Source organism: Olea europaea, chromosome 18, assembly GCF_002742605.1.
Source record: "Olea europaea var. sylvestris chromosome 18, O_europaea_v1, whole genome shotgun sequence".
Classification (NCBI taxonomy): Eukaryota; Viridiplantae; Streptophyta; class Magnoliopsida; order Lamiales; family Oleaceae; genus Olea; species Olea europaea.
The window spans coordinates 25651613-25675293 of NC_036254.1; the positions used below are offsets into that span (position 1 = coordinate 25651613).

Genomic DNA, 23681 nt, shown 5'->3' on the forward strand with positions numbered 1-23681 from the left:
CATTGACTGGACTGAGATCATGAAGTGACAAACGGATCCCTAGCTAGAAAATATCTAAGCCTAACATCGCATTTAAAAAAAAAAAAAAAGATTTATACGAGCGGCATGACTAAAAATATAGAGTCATCTGCTAGGATATGTTACTTACTGTTTTAAAACAAAGTATGGTATTGAACACTATCTGATTTAGTTCAAAACCACAGAATCTAAAACTTCTTAAGAAAATAGAGTCTATGATGCATGAAAAATCAAAATGTCAGAAACTGAAGGCAGAGTACTCAAAACAGCATCTTTCTATGACGACTTGAAAGCGTGAAAATGAGAATGATAAAAGTAACTGCTGGGATGCAACTTTCTTTCATCTTCAGGTACACGTGATTGAAATGGAAAGCAATGTAAAAACATGAGGAGAAGGATGATCTAATACCTTAAACCTTGAAGTTGAATAGTTGTTGGGCTTAATTCAAAGATGTGGTAATTCTGACTTTCAGAGGATTCCTCAAAGTAAGCATTCAAACCATTAAATTTAAGGTGAGCGTTGTATAAAATACGTCTTTGACAGCTGTAAATTTCATTAACTGATCCAGTGATGTCAATATCATTAGGTACCTTCAGTATAGTGTAATCCGGTTCCCTATCATTACCTGCTGAGCACGCACCAGATGATGCAAGATTAGAATCCAAATTTGGTGAAAACACAAGTTCAATATCATGGAGATTCAAAGTGGCCTGTTTAATCAGATGGTGTGGCTCTTCATTTTCTACATAAAACTGATCCTGTGTCAGAGATAGTTGCACATGAGGACCAGCAATTAGTACTCCGATTTGAACATGCTTTTGTGGTAGCATTCTCATAATTGTCGTCTCAATGTTGTCATAGTATGAACTGTATCTACAACTGAAATCCCTTGGTGGATCCTCAGTGATAGCTGTTGGTGTATGAGAAACAAAATTCCTCCTGCAATCATCCCAGCCAAGAGAATGTTGTATTTGACTGAGAAGCACAGCAATTGAAGCTACCAACAAGTATTCTAGTTTGACGTTTAATCTTCCTACCACCATAACACAGTTCCAAAACCCATAACTAAGATCACTGAGGCTGTCATCTGTCAAAGAGCTCCTTACCTCACAAAGAATCCACGGACTTTGCAACTTTGAGATGATATATGCTTCAGATTTTGAACAAGAGTCTTTCCAATTCAACCATAATTTTCCTAGAAGGAGGTCTAGATATGAGATTGAAGTTGCTCCAATATCATTGGTGAGGTTATCTCCAGTAACTTCAGAAGGGCATATCATTTTGGCAGGCTCACCCCATATGACAGTCTGCTGATCATTACCTTTCTTCGTGCCACGTCCTTTTAAGTACTTTGAATAACTCTTTGGACTTCCCTTTAGAATAGAGAAAGAAAGAACCTTCCAGCAACCACATGCGAAAACAAAACACTTCTCTGAGACATTTTCTATGTATCCTAAGAAGCACGCATCAATAGAAAGATGAAATGATAGTAAATCTTGGTACGAAAACCCAATATCTGAGACTGCCTTCCAGCTGGTAGTATGCTGATCATCATTTTCTGGAGTAACGGATATTGAAATTTCTCCGATGTTAAGATCCATATAACATTGTGTGAGTGAATCTTCGCAAGAAGAGCCAAAATGTTGACTAGTCTTCGGATGATTAGGCCAAACTCTATGCAAAGAAAGATTCCTTGTAACAATATTCAACAAACTGCATATAGTGGCCCAGATAAGGACAAGTAATTGATGCAACTTCAAGAAAATTATATTGATTAAGGACTCTTTAGAACTGCAGTTTGCCCCAGAATGGTGAGAAGCTACTGTAGAACGAACCATTCGCCTTGCCAATGCAATTACCTCAGTGGGCAGCTCTTTCTCAATTTCAGAAATCAGTTTCCACTGGAACTTTACAGATCTTGTATATTTTTTGTCCCGGGACATTGAGATGGTTGATTTTTTCATGACACCCACCATGGGATATCCAACTAGTTGAAGCATACCCTGATAAGTGTGTACGTAGCGCAACCATAAACAAGCAACTTTAGTTGCTTTTAGCAATGACGAGGCAGAAGTTGGAAGCAAAGATCTAATTTTGCTTGAAGCTATATTCCATAGTTGCAAACCAGGTCTTGCACGTTTTGACTCTTTGGACAAGAATGTATAAAAAACTAGCATGACAGAAATATCACCTGAAGAAAAAAAAAGTTCTAAAGATGGCACACAAAATTTAAAGCTTACAAACTGGAGGCACTTCAAATAAATTAAAGCATGCAAATTGGTTGAAGGTAAAGCACAGTTTGTGCGGTTTCCATTGTTCACTCTAATCTCAAAACCATCAATAGACAAATTGAATGAATTCTCTACAGAAGGCACAAAAAGTGAACTCATGAACCCTCTGAGAAAACTTCTGTTCAAAACTGATCCTGCTCCAACTTCTTTTGCATACAATGAGCATGAGATCAAACCATTTGAACCAGGACATTGCAAGAGCACGTGAACATCATGCAGCTGCAAATGACAGTAACTTAGTATTGAATTCAATAAAGAAATTGTCCTAGTATTGGGGGCGATGTCCGAAATCCTTTTTATGGCATCATGCAAAGCACAACCCTGAGAACATCAAAGACAAAAACCGCTCTTAAGCTTTGGTGATGAAGCAAAAAATGAAGTATAACATGACACGCAGGGTAAGGTAATGAAGAAGGGTAGAATAGGATTTGCTGCTTCTAAGGTTCACCAACATGGGTACAAACTTCCAAATTCTTTTAATCCCTCTGAAGATCATGACTTTAGTACTGGGTATCTTACTCACCAACTGTTGGATTCATTTTCATGATAAATGCAACGCGATAACTATAGAAAGAGAATATACAGGTAATATATAATCAGGTCCAATATCTAACGGAGGCTCCAGCTTACAAAGTAAGAGGTTGAGTCATGAAGGAAGAATCACTCTTCATGACTGATCGTTGTGTTTAGACCACAATATTCATATTTTTCTCTTGTTTCCAGAAAGGTATGCAGTAATCATGTGCAAAGGCTACTTTGAAAAATGTTACCTTTACATGAGCTAGGATTTTTGAGAATCATTACTTAGGCCCCGTTTGGTATCCATTTTTTTCAAAATGTAACCAGAACTTTTTAAACGAAATATCAGGAGAAGCCAATTAAAATAGTCTTCAGAAACTTGGGGAAGTGTGAAGAAATGCCATGAACTAATAATAATAATATATCTCAAGTAGAGTTCAATATCAGGGCAAGTTATTAGTAGTAAACAAAGTATATGCAAACAAACCTAGGAAAGCAAAATAGAAAAAACTTTCCAATGCAGATGCACAAAGATGGGTGCCAAATTTTCAAATAGAGCACATGAAACATGTTCAAATGATCTTCAATATTCTAGGATTTAAATATAAATGCATTACTATTACGTGAGGTTAAAAGATGTAGGCATTAATATTAATTTATGGTCATAGATAACATAATTCAACATAAGCAATCTATTAAAACTACTAATAACAAAGCCAAAATTAACAAATTAACATACTACCCTTGCCCACACGTTCACTAAGAATGAAGTTAAGATGTATTACTCTGAAAAGAGATCTCTCTCCCACTAGCGAATAATGAGTCGCACCAATTATACCGTATCTACTTTCAACATCTTCAACTGCAATATACATGTGTTGGTCAACATCTTGGATTGCAACAATTGTTCCTATACAAGTTGCATAAGTTGTCAGCCAATGTTCAGAAAAAAAGAGAGCTACTTTACCTTAAAATACAGACAAATATAGAAATACCATCAGCAACCATTTCTTCAGCACTTCCTTCAGAATCTTGGTCACTAGACCAGTGCCTCTGTTCCATTTTGGAAGTTTTCTCTCTGATAAAAACCTCAGAGAAACATTTGAAAGCAGAAATTAGGATCTGGCAAAAAAATTAAACTAAATTAAATTAAAACCTGTCCACTTGATATTTCTTCAGTCTCATCTGGAGTAAGCAAGCATAAGCTCCAAAAAAATGACAAAGTCAGTGACTGAGAAACTGTAAGTACTTGAGACAACATTAGTGCGGACTATATATTACTACATCAAATTATACTTTATCATTTTGCCCATAAACTTCTACTAGATTACAGGAGAAATTTCATAAATCTTGAATGATGTTGTGGAATGTCTTTTCTTTTGTTTCGTTTGTTAATTTCCTTATCAACAAAACTCTGCATCCTTATATGTATATGTTAACCAACTCAATAAGCTTTTGCATGAGATAATTAACACGGAATCAGGCCACACAAAAAACCTTGGTTCAAGACACAGAATCAGGCCACCCATAAAACCTGGGTTCAAGTCTAATTGTCATTCATTTAATAAAAGTGAATGTGTTAGGTGGTCTTTGACAGAAAAAATTATATTGGCTCACACAAGCGGTCATGTTGAATACACAAATGATTATTAGGGGCACATTATGTACTTAAAGTATGTAGTCAACACAAGCCCTCATGAGGTAGGATTCATTTTTCCCATCAAAAGCCTACCACATGCACAATGTAGTAAATTAATGGCAGTGAGACTCGAACCCAGAGACGGTTAGCAGTATCTATACTAATGAAAAACAATTCTCTCTCTACAAAATTTATAGATATAAAATGGTCAAATGAATATTTTCAACAAAAATAGATAGCATTTTTTCCTTTCTATTTTCCTTTCTCTTCCTTTTTTATGCAAGTTAAAAGCCAAGAATGAATGGAAAACGTGTTACCTTGGATAGCTTTCAGACTATTTTGATGAATACCAATAAATATAATGAGATTGCTTACCTTTATTTCAGTCAGAGAGATGGTCAAATCAAAACCCGATATAAAACCACTCCCAACCCAAAGTTTATTAGGACAGAATTGATCTCCCGATACAGGCCACTCAGCTGCTAGGAAGGACTTAAATTCTTTCAGTATGTAGTTTTGAGAACTCAAATGCACATTTTTTTGTTCAGAGTGACTAATAACTGATCCCCCAGAACTACCAATACGAATGTCATTCTGAGAGGAAGAAGGGCTCGAGTAACCTGCATCAGCAAGGGCAGAATGAACTGTAACTTTCTGCTCAAGCACTGGTAAACCATCGGATATCAAGTTGGGAGATGGATCATCAAGCGCACCAGAAGAAAAGCCGTGAATTTGAATATCCCTGGGTTTCTGTCCCGTCACATGTATGTACTGAGAAAGCATAGAAAATTTGGATATACCAAGTGAAACTTTTTTCACCGTGCTCAATACTTTGTGGTTCAAATGAAAGTCAACCTCAAGCAGAAGTTCTTGAAGTCTGCCTGCATAGGGGATTACTGAAATTACGTTCAATTACTATTAGAAAATTTATAACAGCAGCAGAAGATATTACCAGATTCATCATTGGACACAAATATGAGAAACAAATGTGAAATATTCAAGGAAAATTCTTGCAAATGATCCTGTGTTACATGCTGAAGTTGCTGTGAATTCAAACTCGAGCGCACATCTAAAACAGTCTTATCCTCACTATACTGTGGAACCACCCTTCCTGGAGATGAACCAGAATGCCAAATATCTAAAATTCGGTTGTAGTACGATTTACAGCATCCAGCAAACATAGTTGCAGATGTGGCTTCAAGTAACAAAAAACCACCCTGTTGGAGAGTATCATACATGAATGTATTAATTAGAAGTTGACAAGTACACAGAAATAACTGATTTAGTAGCATTTCAAATAAATAAATAAATAACGAATGGAAAGTTCAATGTATAAGCAGACATTGTAATGGCAAAATCAACACCAAACTATCTTATGTAGGAGATATAGTACCAAGGAATCACAAGAGATTGTCTGGAATTCTTCTCCAACAGAGAAAGATGCGCTCAGTTTATTTGGCACGTGTTCTCTAGCCAATATATCCTTTACTGGGCAGCTAGACACATAAATTTCAGAGAGAGCAATAGTTGCAAGTACAGGATGATCTCCAAGTTCAGCATTCGTACTCGTAACCATAGGAGAATGCTCCGCCATGCACAAAGCATTACTGTTAGAAGTAGGTTCATCCATTGCTGTGCTCAAACTTGCACGTGGCAAGTCTTTTTTAAGGGTTCTCAAGAAGAAACACAATTTGATATGAGAAATTGATGCTTCAATTAAGAAATTTAGAGAGCGTAACAGATTGTTGATTTCAGATTTATGCAGGCTTTCTTCAAACTCAGCAGGATATCTGAAAATGATAGATCGAAATCCAGATAAATCAATTATAAGATCCATGTTTCCTCTTCTAAAAGATACATCCATGAATAACTTCGGACCAGATATGTAAATTCCATGACCGGGCATTTCACGCATGGCCAACTTTGTTCCAGTTACTCTGGAGCTATTCTCCATGTTATAGCATTGCCTGGAGTTATGAATAACTATGTCGAAGGACTTAAGCTCACAGGTGTTATTGACAGACATTTGGACATGGGTAATAATCAGTGATGTCGGTCCTCCTCTAGCCATGAATGTTTCCTCACTCCCAGAATCAGCATAAAATGTCTCTTGTCTTGATGCTTCTTGATGGCTTAGGTCATCACTGGACGCAAGCATAGCAAAGGCACGTGACAGATCATAATATAATCCAAAAATCACCTAGTACAAAGAAAAGTAATTAGTAAATATAGGCCCCGTTTGGTACACATTAATGTAAAAATGAGAATGAAAAATATAACCATTACGGTCCCACACAAGAAATAGAAAGACAAATATGGTGGCTTGATGTGATGGATGACGGTCATATTTTTCATTTTAATGGGCAAATAATGGGAAACAAACGGGGGCATAGAAATTACTTCCTATAAAAAATTTTGGTTAGGTTCATGAGTGTTAATACTTCATTACCAACATCTAGCACGCTAAAGATACATCAATGGCTTAATCCTGTCCACGGAAGATAACATTTATCTAGCAATTCAAGAAAGTTAATGATTTTTAATCATCATAGACACGGCAGTTGACAGAATTTTATGTACGAAAACGTTGTAAGAACTACTTAAGGCAGAGTGAATCCCTGGCATCAGTTAAGAGGACTTTGGTTGATGTCAGTCATATTCCCCCCCACAACCAACACACACACACCAACCTAAGTATCTGTTTTATGGCCATACACTTAAATTAGCTGTGGGGGTTTGGCATTGCCCTCTACGCAAGTCATATTGATTAGGAAGATACAGTGAGGGGGATGAGTGGCAATACCTCAAGAAGGAATTACAATGACTTCTTATACCAGGGAACCATTAACTAAACAGACAACAAATAATCTATTTACTAATACGTCTCATATTATCCCCTGAACAGAAGAGATAAAATAAAATAAGATTGTTCAACTCTCAATATATGACAAGTCACAATGATATCAGAAATTTCAGCTAGCAATATACCTCTTCGGGAGGTAGAGCCATGTAAGTCAATTAAAACCAGCGACATATTCAATCTCAAGTTATCATAGGTTTTCTAACCACTACAATCGTAGTCGCAGATGGGTTGACTTTGATTTCTAAGGATACTAAACAAAGATTAAAAAATAAAAAAATAAACAACTCCAGGAAGCATGAATAAATTTAATGAGAACACGAGCAAAAATTATGTATCTGCAGGGTCATGGAAAGAACAGAGAACCTTTGTCAAAATATACAACTCATCCATATATATCAAAGTAGTGAATCCAGTAGCCATCCAATGTGAGGCAGCAGAGAGAGCAATCATTGTTGAACCAAATGAATGATGCTCCTTCCTGCATGGATAAGAGTCATAACACATATTTGGCACAAGAGATGAGAAAATAATCATTGCCTGATTTGCTTTTTTTTTATTTTTAACTTTACAGCTTGCCAATGTTCATGCCCCATACAAAATGTTCGGCCGGGGGGGGTGGGGGGGGGTTGGGTTAAATATAAGTCTGACTCTTAATTATCATATTATATAACTTTATCTGGTGTTAAATATCTGATGATTCATGCCAGGGGATCAAAATGAACTGTACATTTATATTAAATATGTCTTGACATGTTTGTATTATCTGAAACGACTTCCTACCAAGCAACACTTTGATTGGACTCAGATCATGAAGTGACTAATGGGTCATTTATATTAAGCCCTTGTTTAAGCCCCATTTTGAGGGGAAAAATGTATAATAGTAATTTTTTGAAGAATGTGTGGTTAAAAAGTAAGAAAAAGTTTTCAATTTACGTGTAAAATTATTTTATTTGAGAATGTGTGGTTGAAAATGAGTTTTTTTGAGAAAAATGAGGCTCAAACAAGGGCTAAATATGTCTTGTCGTGTTTATATTAACTGTAGTGACTTCCTACCAAGCAACACATTGACTGGACTCAGATCATGAAGTGACAAACGGATCCCTAGCTAGAAAATATCTAAGCCTAACATCGCATTTAAAAAAAAAAAAAAAGATTTATACGAGCGGCATGACTAAAAATATAGAGTCATCTGCTAGGATATGTTACTTACTGTTTTAAAACAAAGTATGGTATTGAACACTATCTGATTTAGTTCAAAACCACAGAATCTAAAACTTCTTAAGAAAATAGAGTCTATGATGCATGAAAAATCAAAATGTCAGAAACTGAAGGCAGAGTACTCAAAACAGCATCTTTCTATGACGACTTGAAAGCGTGAAAATGAGAATGATAAAAGTAACTGCTGGGATGCAACTTTCTTTCATCTTCAGGTACACGTGATTGAAATGGAAAGCAATGTAAAAACATGAGGAGAAGGATGATCTAATACCTTAAACCTTGAAGTTGAATAGTTGTTGGGCTTAATTCAAAGATGTGGTAATTCTGACTTTCAGAGGATTCCTCAAAGTAAGCATTCAAACCATTAAATTTAAGGTGAGCGTTGTATAAAATACGTCTTTGACAGCTGTAAATTTCATTAACTGATCCAGTGATGTCAATATCATTAGGTACCTTCAGTATAGTGTAATCCGGTTCCCTATCATTACCTGCTGAGCACGCACCAGATGATGCAAGATTAGAATCCAAATTTGGTGAAAACACAAGTTCAATATCATGGAGATTCAAAGTGGCCTGTTTAATCAGATGGTGTGGCTCTTCATTTTCTACATAAAACTGATCCTGTGTCAGAGATAGTTGCACATGAGGACCAGCAATTAGTACTCCGATTTGAACATGCTTTTGTGGTAGCATTCTCATAATTGTCGTCTCAATGTTGTCATAGTATGAACTGTATCTACAACTGAAATCCCTTGGTGGATCCTCAGTGATAGCTGTTGGTGTATGAGAAACAAAATTCCTCCTGCAATCATCCCAGCCAAGAGAATGTTGTATTTGACTGAGAAGCACAGCAATTGAAGCTACCAACAAGTATTCTAGTTTGACGTTTAATCTTCCTACCACCATAACACAGTTCCAAAACCCATAACTAAGATCACTGAGGCTGTCATCTGTCAAAGAGCTCCTTACCTCACAAAGAATCCACGGACTTTGCAACTTTGAGATGATATATGCTTCAGATTTTGAACAAGAGTCTTTCCAATTCAACCATAATTTTCCTAGAAGGAGGTCTAGATATGAGATTGAAGTTGCTCCAATATCATTGGTGAGGTTATCTCCAGTAACTTCAGAAGGGCATATCATTTTGGCAGGCTCACCCCATATGACAGTCTGCTGATCATTACCTTTCTTCGTGCCACGTCCTTTTAAGTACTTTGAGTAACTCTTTGGACTTCCCTTTAGAATAGAGAAAGAAAGAACCTTCCAGCAACCACATGCGAAAACAAAACACTTCTCTGAGACATTTTCTATGTATCCTAAGAAGCACGCATCAATAGAAAGATGAAATGATAGTAAATCTTGGTACGAAAACCCAATATCTGAGACTGCCTTCCAGCTGGTAGTATGCTGATCATCATTTTCTGGAGTAACGGATATTGAAATTTCTCCGATGTTAAGATCCATATAACATTGTGCGAGTGAATCTTCGCAAGAAGAGCCAAAATGTTGACTAGTCTTCTGATGATTAGGCCAAACTCTATGCAAAGAAAGATTCCTTGTAACAATATTCAACAAACTGCATATAGTGGCCCAGATAAGGACAAGTAATTGATGCAACTTCAAGAAAATTATATTGATTAAGGACTCTTTAGAACTGCAGTTTGCCCCAGAATGGTGAGAAGCTACTGTAGAACGAACCATTCGCCTTGCCAATGCAATTACCTCAGTGGGCAGCTCTTTCTCAATTTCAGAAATCAGTTTCCACTGGAACTTTACAGATCTTGTATATTTTTTGTCCCGGGACATTGAGATGGTTGATTTTTTCATGACACCCACCATGGGATATCCAACTAGTTGAAGCATACCCTGATAAGTGTGTACGTAGCGCAACCATAAACAAGCAACTTTAGTTGCTTTTAGCAATGACGAGGCAGAAGTTGGAAGCAAAGATCTAATTTTGCTTGAAGCTATATTCCATAGTTGCAAACCAGGTCTTGCACGTTTTGACTCTTTGGACAAGAATGTATAAAAAACTAGCATGACAGAAATATCACCTGAAGAAAAAAAAAGTTCTAAAGATGGCACACAAAATTTAAAGCTTACAAACTGGAGGCACTTCAAATAAATTAAAGCATGCAAATTGGTTGAAGGTAAAGCACAGTTTGTGCGGTTTCCATTGTTCACTCTAATCTCAAAACCATCAATAGACAAATTGAATGAATTCTCTTCAGAAGGCACAAAAAGTGAACTCATGAACCCTCTGAGAAAACTTCTGTTCAAAACTGATCCTGCTCCAACTTCTTTTGCATACAATGAGCATGAGATCAAACCATTTGAACCAGGACATTGCAAGAGCACGTGAACATCATGCAGCTGCAAATGACAGTAACTTAGTATTGAATTCAATAAAGAAATTGTCCTAGTATTGGGGGCGATGTCCGAAATCCTTTTTATGGCATCATGCAAAGCACAACCCTGAGAACATCAAAGACAAAAACCGCTCTTAAGCTTTGGTGATGAAGCAAAAAATGAAGTATAACATGACACGCAGGGTAAGGTAATGAAGAAGGGTAGAATAGGATTTGCTGCTTCTAAGGTTCACCAACATGGGTACAAACTTCCAAATTCTTTTAATCCCTCTGAAGATCATGACTTTAGTACTGGGTATCTTACTCACCAACTGTTGGATTCATTTTCATGATAAATGCAACGCGATAACTATAGAAAGAGAATATACAGGTAATATATAATCAGGTCCAATATCTAACGGAGGCTCCAGCTTACAAAGTAAGAGGTTGAGTCATGAAGGAAGAATCACTCTTCATGACTGATCGTTGTGTTTAGACCACAATATTCATATTTTTCTCTTGTTTCCAGAAAGGTATGCAGTAATCATGTGCAAAGGCTACTTNTGATCGTTGTGTTTAGACCACAATATTCATATTTTTCTCTTGTTTCCAGAAAGGTATGCAGTAATCATGTGCAAAGGCTACTTTGAAAAATGTTACCTTTACATGAGCTAGGATTTTTGAGAATCATTACTTAGGCCCCGTTTGGTATCCATTTTTTTCAAAATGCATTTTTCTCTCTCTTCTTTTCAACCACACATTCGTCTTTAAAATAATATTACACGTAAATCAAAAACTTTTCTTTATTTTTCAACCTCACATTTCCCATCAATTTGCCTTTCCAAAATGCATTTTTACATAAAAATGGCTCACAAACACTCTCTTAAACATCTACTGTTAGAGTGATTTTCTTGTCTACACTGTGAGCAATGGCTGCTGGTGTTTCAAAAATTATACAATGGTAGATGTTTAGTGAAGATGGCAGCAACTAGGGCTAATTCTACTTTACCCTTTTTTTGTCATTATAAATTTACAAACACCGTCTATGTTCATGAAAAATCCCAGGAAGCATTACAAATATAAGTACCTCGGGATCAATATCCTCAAGAACCTTGTTCTTTTCCTCCATCGTGGTATCCCTGGGCTTCCGCCTCCACGGAACTCCCTCCTCATCATCCTCTTCCCTTTTCAGGAAAAGTAAATATTAAATAGATCCCAATGATTCAAAGAATTACACGTAAAACAGCACGTACCCAAGTGAGAGAGTTATATAGAGGCCGTGAATACGGAGACTAAAAGCAGCCGAAGAACATGGGGCTATCTGCAGACTCAGATGTTCAACAGTGACTTCTTTAAAGCAAATTCGAGAGGGGTCATCTACTAATTCATTCAATAACGACGTTTTGAAACTAATATTATTTAGGCTTCCGTTGGAACGGAAGAACCCAAGTTTGAATTCGAGTTCCGGGCTGTCTCTCAGCCATGGCTGTAGAAGAGTTGAAAGTCTCCGTTTAATCAAGTCGTTGAAAAACATCATTTGTTTTCTTTTCACCTTTTCGCAATTCCGTTCTCAAGAAATTGACGGAAGCTTCGCCATTACAAAGGTGGAATTGGGTTTTGATGTAATTGATTTTCGCGGGACGGATGATAAAGAATTGGATTTAGCCGATTTGGCATTGGAGAAATTGCTGAAAGCAGCACGATCGTTCTAGAACTTACTTATCGGTTTGAAGAATATATTTCGCTAGTCACTGAGCTTTCGCCTATGTAACGAGAACGCCATTGAACTTTAATTTGTTTCTCTATGATCGCTGAACCATTAAATGTGAAATTTACGATGGGCATTTTCTGAAATCGAAAACCAGAATCGGCATTCTGGTTTGGTTCCAAAAAGTCCAATGGTTTTATTTATAAAATATTCGAAATTTAATGGATAGTTTCAATTCTTAAAATACTCAAATCGATATTCAAGCAAGAATTTTCATTTTTTTATGGCTATTTGGGAGTGATTTTTTCTTTAAAAAATTAATTTTTTGACCGTTATTTCACTATTTCAATTGTCATATTTGATTTCTTCTCTCATAAGTGAATCCCACTGTTTCACGCGGGTTCGTCGCTAACAATTAAAAAGGGATCAGACGATTGTGTAAGGGACAAACCTCTTAAGACAAAGTCCTAAAAAGGGGTGTTCTTTATTGGCGATGTATTTACAATCGGAAAATAAAAACAGAATGCCTCTAAAGGGCGCAAGCACACGAGTTACTGAAAGAAGTGTTTAAATCTAAACTAAGAAATTTAAAATTACATGTTCTCTATTCGAAAGTTTTTGATTCGGGGTCCTTTGTTCTATATCTTTTCTTCCTTTTATACTCTCTGAATGATCTCTTTGTGATCAACCGCCTAAAAACTGCTTGATCGTTCTATAACTGCCCACTTTTCTCGTAATGGCCAACTTGTCATGGAACTGCCTTTTTTTAACTGCTACCATTACTCTTTGTCGTTCAACCGTTTTCGATTGAATTCCTTGAATCGTGGAACGTGATAGGGCTACTTTAATAATTGCGCTTCTTGATAACCACAACACTTCATGTTTGCTAAGACCTTGGGCGACTCGAAAGTTTGGGAGATAATAGAGTATCAGCTCTGGGCGACTGCATGGCACTCCATTCGCTCAGATCCTGGGCGACTTGCAAACTTGGGCGATGGTGTTCCGCGTTCACGAGCCTCCCTATTTGGGCCTTCTTCCTGAATTGTCTGATTGGGTTTCATTCTTTGGGTCGTTCGATTTGGGCTGAATTTTTATGTGTCAACAATTATCCCCCAATATGACAGAATTAATACCAATTATTAAATTTTGCCATATTCACTTTTGTGTTTTCAGCGACATTTGAAATTTTCAAGAATTTCAATCATTATTTTCTTCCATAGCTTTGAAAAGGTGCGACGTTTTGCAAACCCTTATAATCCCCAAATACGCCATTTCACTGCACCATTAAATCACGCCTCACTTTTTCGAGCTTCTCTCTCACAATTTTATTGTTCATCTCTTTGCTTCCCTTCTACGTAATTCTGAAAAACCCCATTTCGTCCCTAATGGCTACTTCACAATCTCAATCTGATGACTCTTTTAGTTTTGAAGACTTTCAGAAACTCCTTAATCGTCCATACATAACTCCGAACTTTCTCCCACCTGCCAATGTCGAACTCAATGAGTTCTACCTAAGTCCTTTCTTCAACAATGCAGAGGCAGAACAAGCGGGGGTGGGCCAGGTCCATTTCTAAACTCTCTGTCGCTGGGGCCACTTCGCGAAAGAGGTATTCGCACTTGGCCCAAATCTGACGTAGTTTTTCGTAGGTGACATGCTCGCCTTGTGGACCATGGTCCTACTAAGACACTTTTTGATAATGCTAGGATTTCTGATTTGTTAGAAATCTCTCTTCAACCCCCTACTTTTGATTCAGCACTTTTTTCGATCGCTTTAAGTTTTTTGTCTTATGAATATAATACCTTTGTTTTCCCTCTTGGCCCCATTTCTATTACTTTAAGGGATGTTGGGGCCCTAGTGAATCTGCCACCTTTCGGCGATACCATTTTTCCTGGTATCTTGATTTCTGGTGACACCCCAAAGTTTGGTAAAAATCTCACCGAGTCTTATTTAAGCCTGCAAACCCTTCATAACCATTCGAGCGCTGAGCCTTCCCATATTGAGCGAGTGACCTTTCTTCTGGTTTGGCTTTGTAAATATATTTTGTGTGTGCCAAGCATAAAGCCCTCCCTGAGCTATTTACCCATAGTGCACGAATTGGCGCGTGGCAGGCCTCTGAATTTATGTTCTTTCTTTTTGGCTGCCCTCTATAGAGGCATGGTTTTTCTTCAAGCTCAATTGAAGAATGGTGCATCTCCCACTGGCAATAAACCTCTTTGGTTCACTCAAATGTGGTTGAGATCCTATTTTCCATTGCTTGGTGTTCCATCAATTTCTCGTCCTTCTGCTAGCTGCTATGGGCTAGCCATTGAGCCTCTGGCTCCTGTAAATTTGTCTAGAAGTGACATTTTTTCATTTTTTTATTCTTTGAATTCAATCCCTTCCTTCTTTCCTTTTCCTCCCTTTTTGACTCCAGACTATGTGCATCATCCCTCCACTATAGACAGTGCGAGCACCTCTCTGCTCATTTGGATCCAATTTTTAACCGGGAGGGAGTTATTTCATGATATTTTGACTGGGACCAATGCCAAGGCTGGGGTAGAAATATATGCTCCCCAATTTTTTGCTCGCCAATTTAGTTTCGGCCAAACCTGGCATGTTCCTCCTTGCTATTCAAGGAACTTGATAGACCGCTTCCATATTATTAATAAGGCGGAGGCAGAGGTTATAAATACTCGCAATCTTCTTTTGACGAGCCATTTTTCATTAGCCCCCTTCAATTCTAGCCGTGCCATCCATCCCCTTTTTGAACAGCTCTGACCGTCAGTGAAGCGCAGATTGTTTGCGACTGATGCCAATCGTGCCTTTCATTCACTGGACCAGCCGAGCATTTCTTCCCCTCCTCCTTTTTAGTCACACCTTTGTCCGTCCGGAGTCCTTCTCCTCCTCGTCGCTCTAAACAGTCTGCTCATCCATCTTCTTCTCTCCCTGCCAAGCCTACTGCAGCCAAAAGTGCCCCGAGCCGCAAACGGCCAGCCTCAGCATCTTCCATTTTGGAGGATGATGTTGATGATGATGATGATACCCCTCTTATCATCAGGAGGAAGGTAATTAAATTGGTTTACTCACAAGCATACTTTTCCATACTTGAAACTTTTCTATGTTCTGATGGTTTATTTGGACTTCTCAGAAAAGTTCAGCCTCTCCTTTGAAAGCTTTGGTATCAGTAGCTCTTGCTCCATCATCCTCCGCTGAGGCTGTTTCATCCATACCAGCTGATAAAGGGACTACGCTTAAAGAGACATCTTCAGTCCCAGAATCCTCATCACAATCAATGGATAAGCCACCTTCTTCCCAGGGCGTCAACCCCCCAAACCTCGAGGCAGAAGGTAATTCAGTTTTTTGATGCTTTACCTTTGCTTGTACTATTGGTTTCTGATTTGCTGCTTTTGAGTTCTGCAGATGCTCCTACGAGTCTGTCTGTTGTGGCAACATCTTCTCGCTCAGATAAGGGGAAGTCCTCACGAATGGTGGAGCCACAGGTGGCAGACTTGGCTGAGGATATGCCATCTTCCAAGATTATTGATGAGGTAATATTTACTTCACTTTTATTTCCATCTTGTTCGTTGTAGTGAGAATCTTTAATATTGGTAATTTTCTTTGCGGGATGCTGATAAGATTGTGCGTTCCATCCAAGACTTGTTCGCTTCCTGGGGGCAAGTCAAGACATCTCGCCCTGCTCCAGCTGGTCGTCCTGCTACTTCTTCAGAGGAAGATATGAAATTCCTCAAGCAGTCGATATTTGAGTACGTGTCCTTCATGGATATGGACATTGGTAAGGCTAGTGCTGCCAGACATAAGGATAAGCTTGAGCATTTGAATGCGAAGTTGGAGCAAGCACTGACACTTCCGTCGCTCAATCTTTTTGCTGATTTTAAAGCGACGTTGAAAGTTATCCATTCTGAGGTCTTTCCTTGCTGACCAAGAATGTTGAACTGAAGGCCAAAAGTACTCAATATCTTCGTGCCATATCTGAAAAAGAGTCTTTGCGTCAGGAGATCAACAAAGCTGAGGACGAATTGAAAGAAATGTCTTCCGAAATCATGATTGAAGACTCTTTGATGGCTAGTTTGACTGCTCAGATGAAGGAACTTCAAGCCAAAATGGACGACAGCAAAGCGATAATGGCTGCTAAAAAGCGTAACGCCTCCCAGGGAATTGAGCGAACTAAGTCTTTGGTCGAGCAGTACAAGAAGTTGGAAGTTGATGATGATGTCGTGACCGAATTGAACATCACTTCCTCTCGACAGAACGAGAACTGGGAAAAACTTAGGGAAAGAATTCGTTCGGTATGGGGCGGATTGTAATTAAGACATATAACGCCTTAACTTTTTCTTTTTGTAATTTCGCATTTGACTTTCCCTTTGTAATCTTGTTCATCATTAATGAACATCTATGTTAACTTCTTGTGCATTTATTTGACGTTTGTCTTTTAATCGCCAATCCTTCAAGCATTTAACTGCTTTGTGCTAAAAATCTTGCACATTTTCTCTTGATATTTCCACCTCTTTTCCCAAGACTTTGGGCTACTTAATTCCATTTACTAGGCAGAATGTGGCTGCTCATATTCTGTCTCTTCATCTCCACCCCCTATAAATGCACGTATGCTTCTCACTTTTCATCTTCCATCTTCATTTTCATTCTCTTCTTCAAAACCAATTTGCTGCCATTGTTTGGCATTTTGACAATCAATCCAAAACCTTCGTCTTCTATAAAGATGGATTGTTTGGTCCGCTCATTTTACTACTTGTCTTGATGTCACCTTTGGTATGGGAGATATAAGAAATATTTTTTGCCCAGCAGGGAAGTTTTTCCCATCGTCTCTTTGTTCTTTACAAGGGATTTGATGATAGAAGGTAATTTTTTGGATGCTTGCGGGCCACCTTGCTTACTGAGAGTGCTTCTCAACCTCTTTGCCCGCCATTGCAGCGATGCATTTAGGAAGGCGGTGCGAGGCCAGTCCACCCTCTTACTCGACGATCGACAGGGAGATTAGCTTACCTTTAATTGTAGTTTGTAGAGCATCTATTATTTGTATTTTGCATCTTTGTAATGAACGTTTGATAATAAAGGACTTTATTTGAACGTATTCCGCTCTGACCTTGTTATCCTTAATCGTTCAACATATTTTGATTACGCTTTTATCTGTTCACTTTCCCATAAAGAAGGAACATATTTTTTCAAATATTTGTCGTTAATGAATCTCACGTGCTTGGTGCCATCTTAATCTTCCAAATGATGTGCTCCATTGGGTAACATACTATTTACTTTGTATGATCCTTCCCAATTGGGCGACCACTTCCCGTACTTTGGATCTTTGATATCCAAAGGGAGTATCGTCTTCCAAACTAATTCGCCCAGGCTGAACGACTTGGCTATGACTTTTTTATTATAAAATTTAGTCATTCTCTGTTTTTGAACTTGCAATCTATCTAAAACGTCCAACTTTAATTCGTACAACCCCAATAAATTTTGAACTAGTGATTCGATATACTCATCATCATTTAACTTATGTTGCAAACACACTCTAATCGATTGCACGTTGATTTCCATAGGCAAAACAGCCTCCTGTCCATAAGTAAATTGGAAATGAGTAATTTTGGTACTTGACCGAGGTGATGTTCTATAAGCCCACAAGGCCTTATTCAGACATTCGTGCCAATTTCTGGCATTTTCATCTATCATCTTTCTGATTATATTTTTTAGAATCTTATTAGAAGATTCTGCTTGTCCATTGGATTGAGCGTAATATGGTGTGGAGTTTACTAATTTAACCCCAAACTCGCTCAAAAATTTGTTCACTTGATCCCCATTCAAAGATGTTCCGTGATCTACCATCAACGTTTGTGGAATTCCAAACCTATAAATGATGTGATCACGGATAAACTCTATGACATTCTTTTGGGTGATCTCTTTCAAAGGTAACACATCTACCCATTTGGTGAAATAGTCAGTTGCAACTATAACAAAAGTATGTTGTTTGGACAATGGGGGATAAATCTTCCCTATCAGGTCTATCGCCCAACCCTTGAACGGCTAAGGTTTAACAATAGGTGTCATCTCTCGTGCTGGCGCCCTTTGTATTGGACCATGCTTTTGGCATGCTAAACAACTCTTTGCATACTGAACGCATAATTCTCCCATCTTTGGCAAAAAATATCCACTTCTAATAATTAACCATCTCATCCTTTGGCCAACTTGATGGGCTCCACATATCCCTTCGTGTACTTCAACCATGATCATTCTGGCTTCTTGCAAACTTACACACTTTAACAATACACCATCAGAGCGTTTCTTAAACAACTCTTCATCTATTAGTGTATAGTTCAGCAAACACAGCTTCATTTTCCTACTAATCCCTCCATTAGGTTCTTTAAGGAACCTTTTAATCTCTATTTTCCAATTCATTGCATCTCCATCTTGTATGCAGTGAAATTCAATCCTTCTCGCCCTTCTTTGGGTCACGGGCAATATGGTTCCATACTCACAAGTAGACTTCCAATTCAAAACCTTTGAGTACCCTGAGGCCATTTGGGCCAACTCATTTGTCACGTCGTTATATATCCCATTAACGCATTAAAGTTCTACTTGGTCGAATTCTTCTAACAATTCTTGGACGATCTCATATTGACTTATAATGGAATCACTTTGGCATTTAAAATCACCAATCAATTGGTGAATTACCAATTGAGAATCGCCTCTAACGATCACATTTTTTACTCCCATTTATATCATTAGTTCTAGGCCTACGATTAAGGCTTCATATTCGGTCTGATTGTTGGTGCACATCCTGTTTAAAGTGAACGCGAACTTGTAGCAAATCCCTAAAGGATTAATCAATGCTACTTCTACTCCTGCACCTTTAGAGGTTTTTGACCCATCGAAATACAACACCCAAGGTTTTAACTCGAACGAATTGATTTCTAATTTAATTTTTTCGGGCATGTCAAGGCATGGATGATCGGTTAGAAAGTTAGACAAAGCCTGATTTTTTACTGCCTTTTGAGGTATATATTGTATCTTGAATTCTGATAAGGCTAATGTCCAAAAGTCTACCCTTTAGTGTAAAATAGGGCGCGAAAACATATACTTAACTAAATTTACTTTAGAAATTAAATAAACGGTTACGGGCCGTAAATAAGCCCTCAATTTTGTACATGTGAAATACAATGCAAGACATAATTTTTCGATAGTAGAGTAATTACATTCACATTTTGTTAACCGTCTACTTACGTAGTAAATTACCCTTTCTTCACCAAATTGGTCTTCCCGTGCGACCATTCCAGCTATTGATTCTTTCTCAACCGATACGTACACTTTCATTGGCCGTCCTTAGATTGATGACACCAACACTAGTAGACTTGATAAATATGTTTTCAGACTTTCAAAAGCCTTTTGATGTTCTTCTTTTCAGACGAATTTGTCCTGATTTTTCAGTTTTAAGAGCGGTAAAAAGATTTTAGTTCACCCTACACAGTTAGAAATAAAGCGTCTTAAAAAGTTTACTTGGCCTAGAAACCTTTGCAATTCTTTTTTGTTGTTAGGTGGTTTGGCCTCTAAAATGGCCTTCACTTTATTTTTATCAAGTTCAATCCCTCTTTTGTGTACCAAGAAATCAAGAAAGTTCCCTACATTAACACCAAATGCACATTTCAAGGGATTCGACTTTAGCTTATATTACTTCATTCGCTCAAACGAACATCTAAGCTGTTCGAATGGTCCTCTTCTTTAATGAATTTGACCACTATGTCATCTACATACACTTCAACAAACTTGCCTATCATATCATGAAAGATTAAATTCATTGCCCTTTGATAAGTTGCTCCTGCATTTTTTAGGTCGAAAGGCATGACCACCCATTCAAAACATCCTAGAGACCCAGGGCATCTAAAGGCAGTTTTGTGTATGTCTTCTTCAGCTATATAGATTTGATTGTATCCTGAATACCCATCCATGAAAGAATACATGACGTGTCCGGCAGTTGAGTCTACTAAAGAATCCACCGTGGGCATTGGAAACTCATCTTTGGGTGTAGCTATGTTTAAATTCCTAAAGTCTATGCACACCCTTAGTTTACCATTCTTTTTTAGTACTGGCACGATATTGGACAACCATTCGACATACCTGGTTGTTCTAATAAAGCTTGCTTTCAATAATCGCTCTATCTTTTTCTTAATCTCAGGGAGTACATTAGGAGCAAAACGTCTAGGAGATTGTCTATGAGGTTTAAAATTAGGCTTAGTTGGTAATCAATGTTCCATTAAGTCTCTATCTAAATCAGGCATTTGTTCATATTCCCAAACAAAACAATCTTTATACTCTTTTAGCAAAGCGATTAATTTATCACTAACCTCTTGATCGAGCATCTGACTGATGAATGTTGGACGATCTTCTCCTTCATTACCAATATTTACTTTGATCAGAGGGTCTTGTGTTTGAGCGTATCCAGGTTTGATGATCCGCATCACTTTATCGTCCAGTTCCTTTGTAAGTAATTCTTCTTCTAAACAGTCCACCTTGTTGACTTCTCGGCCAATGCTTTGTTCTAACTCGAATACTGCCCATTTGTCTTTCAGCGCTCTTAAGGCTGCCTCTTTTTTCGTTTTGTCATTGCATTCCTTATTGAAAGCCATTAATTTGGCTTTGAAGGCCTGAATATCAGCCGTTTGCTTTTGTAGCTTAGAATCCATTCAAGACTCCTTAATTATTCTTTTGCCAAATACTGGCTCTTCTAGGGCCACTATATTTGGCCTCATCTGTCTGAATATTTCACTGAGTGCGTTCACTGAAAATGGCTCTTCGCTTTGCACGACAACTTGAGTTTTTTTCCCATCTTGTACTACTCTGACAGGTCCATAATTTCCTTCGTACATGAACTTTTCCACTGAGTTTGCTTCTGCGACAAAAGGCCTATGATCGGCCTGTACCACCTCTGCTTCGCCCTTGTTATTTCAAAAAATCAGGCATTGATGGAGCGATGAGGGTATACAGCGACTTCCGTGTATCCAATCTCTTCCTAATAATATATTGTAACTAGTAGGACCATCTATTACAAAGAAGACTGTGGTCCTAGTAGTTGTCCCTATAGTTATGTCGAATGACATAACTCCCTTCGCTGAAGTTGCTCCTCCATTGAAACTCGTAAGGATGACTTCTGTTGGAATCATGTCACCCTCTGTCTTTGCAAATTTCCTCATCATCCTAGATGGAATGGTGTTTATAGCTGCTCCATTGTTGACAAACACTTTTGCCACAGGGATGCCGTTAACTAGAGCTTTAACGTACAATGGCCTTAAGTGTTTAGTCAATTTCATGGCTGGCCGTTTAAAAATAACCTTTTCGGCAGCCTCTATTTCTACTTCCTGCTTGTTTTCTATCGAATTATCCCCCTATGATAAGTTGACGTGCAGCATATCGTGCTGAGCCTCTGTCTCCTGAATTTCCTCCTTACTGTTTTCTAATGCTTCCTCATCAGTTACCCAACCTGTGGGAGGGGGCATTATTCTTGGAGGTGATCCATACTTTTCAGAGCGAGGCACTCTCTTCTTCCTTTTGGGCGTCCCGTACAGTACGTAGAAATCGAAAGGATGCCCAGATGGTTCTCCCAACAAGTCTACTTCGCGAACTCCCTCTCGATGTAGTTGCTTCAACAGAGAATTGTGCGATACTCATGTCCTTCTTCTTTCTGCTTCTAGGTCGATTTCTTCCTCGATGTCTGTCATCCCGTCGTCTTCTTCATCATTGTAGGCCTCTCCAGAAGTTTGGCATTCTTCACATTCCAGCACGCAAGCCTCTCCTTCGTTGTCCTCCCTTTCTTTTTCTTCTTTTTCTTTGTTCTTAAATTCATTGGCCAATAAATAATTATTAGCCACGACAGGAGGTAACGTACTGAACTGGATAGTAAGGGGCTGATCTGGATCTTCTCCATCCCTTCTGTCTCGTTCAAACTTTAATCTCCTAGAAGAAGTTTCTGGCAGTTTTTTCATTGATTCATCTGTACCCGTCTCTTCACTATCTTTGAGAACATTTTGATTGGCTACCTTGAGTAGTTTAGGCGCTTTAGGATGTGGCACTCCCTGTTGCTACCTCATCATTCGTCCATAATTTCGTTGAAAACGCCTTTGTTGGGTTCTAATCATCTCATCGAAGGGTATTGCCCTTCCTGCATTATACTGGAACGAATGCCATATATTTGGCGGGCGAGGTTGCGGCCTGAATGTTCTCCCATTATCCATTGGCCTGAACTGCCTCTCAAAAGGCGGTCCTCTATAGAATGATGTACCTCGTCCTCTACCAGGCTGAGTGTTTGGGAAGAAAGTAGGGCGATGGGGATGCTGCCATATCCCTGGTTTCTCCGTGTTCCCGCTCACTTCTCTTTTACATCTTGCACACATGACGTCTTCGTCCTTTTTTGGCTCTTTCCCCTTGATTCGTTCAAAGACACCGGAATGTGGTCCAGGGTCCTCTTCTCCATCATCTATGACCAACTTGAATTTTGGCAACTTGTTTTTGAAACCAGACGTCACCATGTTCACTCCAAGTGGCTGCGGAAAAGGATTTTTATCCACTGCCATCTTCTTCTTATCGTCGAACGTAATTCGTCCCAATTCAATGGCATCCTGCAATACATGACGAAAAACCAAGCAATTGTTAGTCAAATGTGACCATGCATTATGCCACTTATAATATTTTTTACCCTTAATTTGTTCAGGGTTTAGCAATTTATGCTTATCGCTTAGCTTTATCTGCTTATCCCTATATAATTTATCAAATATAAGGTCAGCCTTGGTTATATCGAACGAGAACGTTCTAGTCTTTATGTTTCCATCTTTCATGGGCTCATTCTTGCCCGATGGTCTAGGCTTAGCCATTATAGGACAAGTATACGTGTCTCCTTTGACCAATTCGGCCAAACACATTTCGGCTTGATCGTATGACTCGTCGCTGATGGTATGAACGTCAAAATTTGGGTCTTTGTAATAAGTCCATTTACTAGAATTTTTCATCTGCTCTTATTCTTTTATCAGTCGTTCATACCTAAACACATTCGCACTCAATTGGAAAAGGTCAGGAAATTC

The 23681-nt window shown here is 38.4% G+C and overlaps 2 protein-coding genes across 2 annotated transcripts in view; both read right to left on the minus strand.

The window, feature by feature from the left end:
- The window catches only part of LOC111366919, a 41055-nt gene extending 38406 nt beyond the window's left edge, over window positions 1–2649 (minus strand). Inside the window, exon 1 of the mRNA XM_022987602.1 lies at window positions 428–2649. Within this exon, the coding sequence (XP_022843370.1) occupies window positions 428–2409 (1982 nt within the window). The 5' untranslated portion in view covers window positions 2410–2649. The remainder of the gene's footprint in view (window positions 1–427) is intronic.
- LOC111366920 lies at window positions 2522–12728 on the minus strand. The gene is made up of 10 exons (XM_022987603.1): window positions 12151–12728; window positions 11985–12081; window positions 8821–11024; window positions 7695–7809; window positions 5862–6668; window positions 5421–5685; window positions 4844–5349; window positions 3825–3951; window positions 3572–3739; window positions 2522–2529 (listed from the first exon to the last, which is right to left on the minus strand). Exons 1-10 carry the CDS (start codon window positions 12432–12434, stop codon window positions 2522–2524), a joined length of 4581 nt encoding a protein of 1526 aa, XP_022843371.1. The 5' UTR covers window positions 12435–12728.
- Between the last annotated feature and the right edge of the window lie 10953 nt (window positions 12729–23681).

What these genes read in the sequence shown, in the direction of transcription:
- LOC111366920 (XM_022987603.1), bottom strand. Translation starts at nt 12,434, where the DNA reads ATGATGTTTTTCAACGACTTGATTAAACGGAGACTTTCAACTCTTCTA. An exon ending in TATATAACTCTCTCACTTGG is followed by an intron (nt 12,082 to 12,150) that starts GTACGTGCTGTT and finishes TTTCCTGAAAAG; the next exon opens with GGAAGAGGATGATGAGGAGG. An exon ending in AGTTGTATATTTTGACAAAG is followed by an intron (nt 6,669 to 7,694) that starts GTTCTCTGTTCT and finishes TCTTTGTACTAG; the next exon opens with GTGATTTTTGGATTATATTA.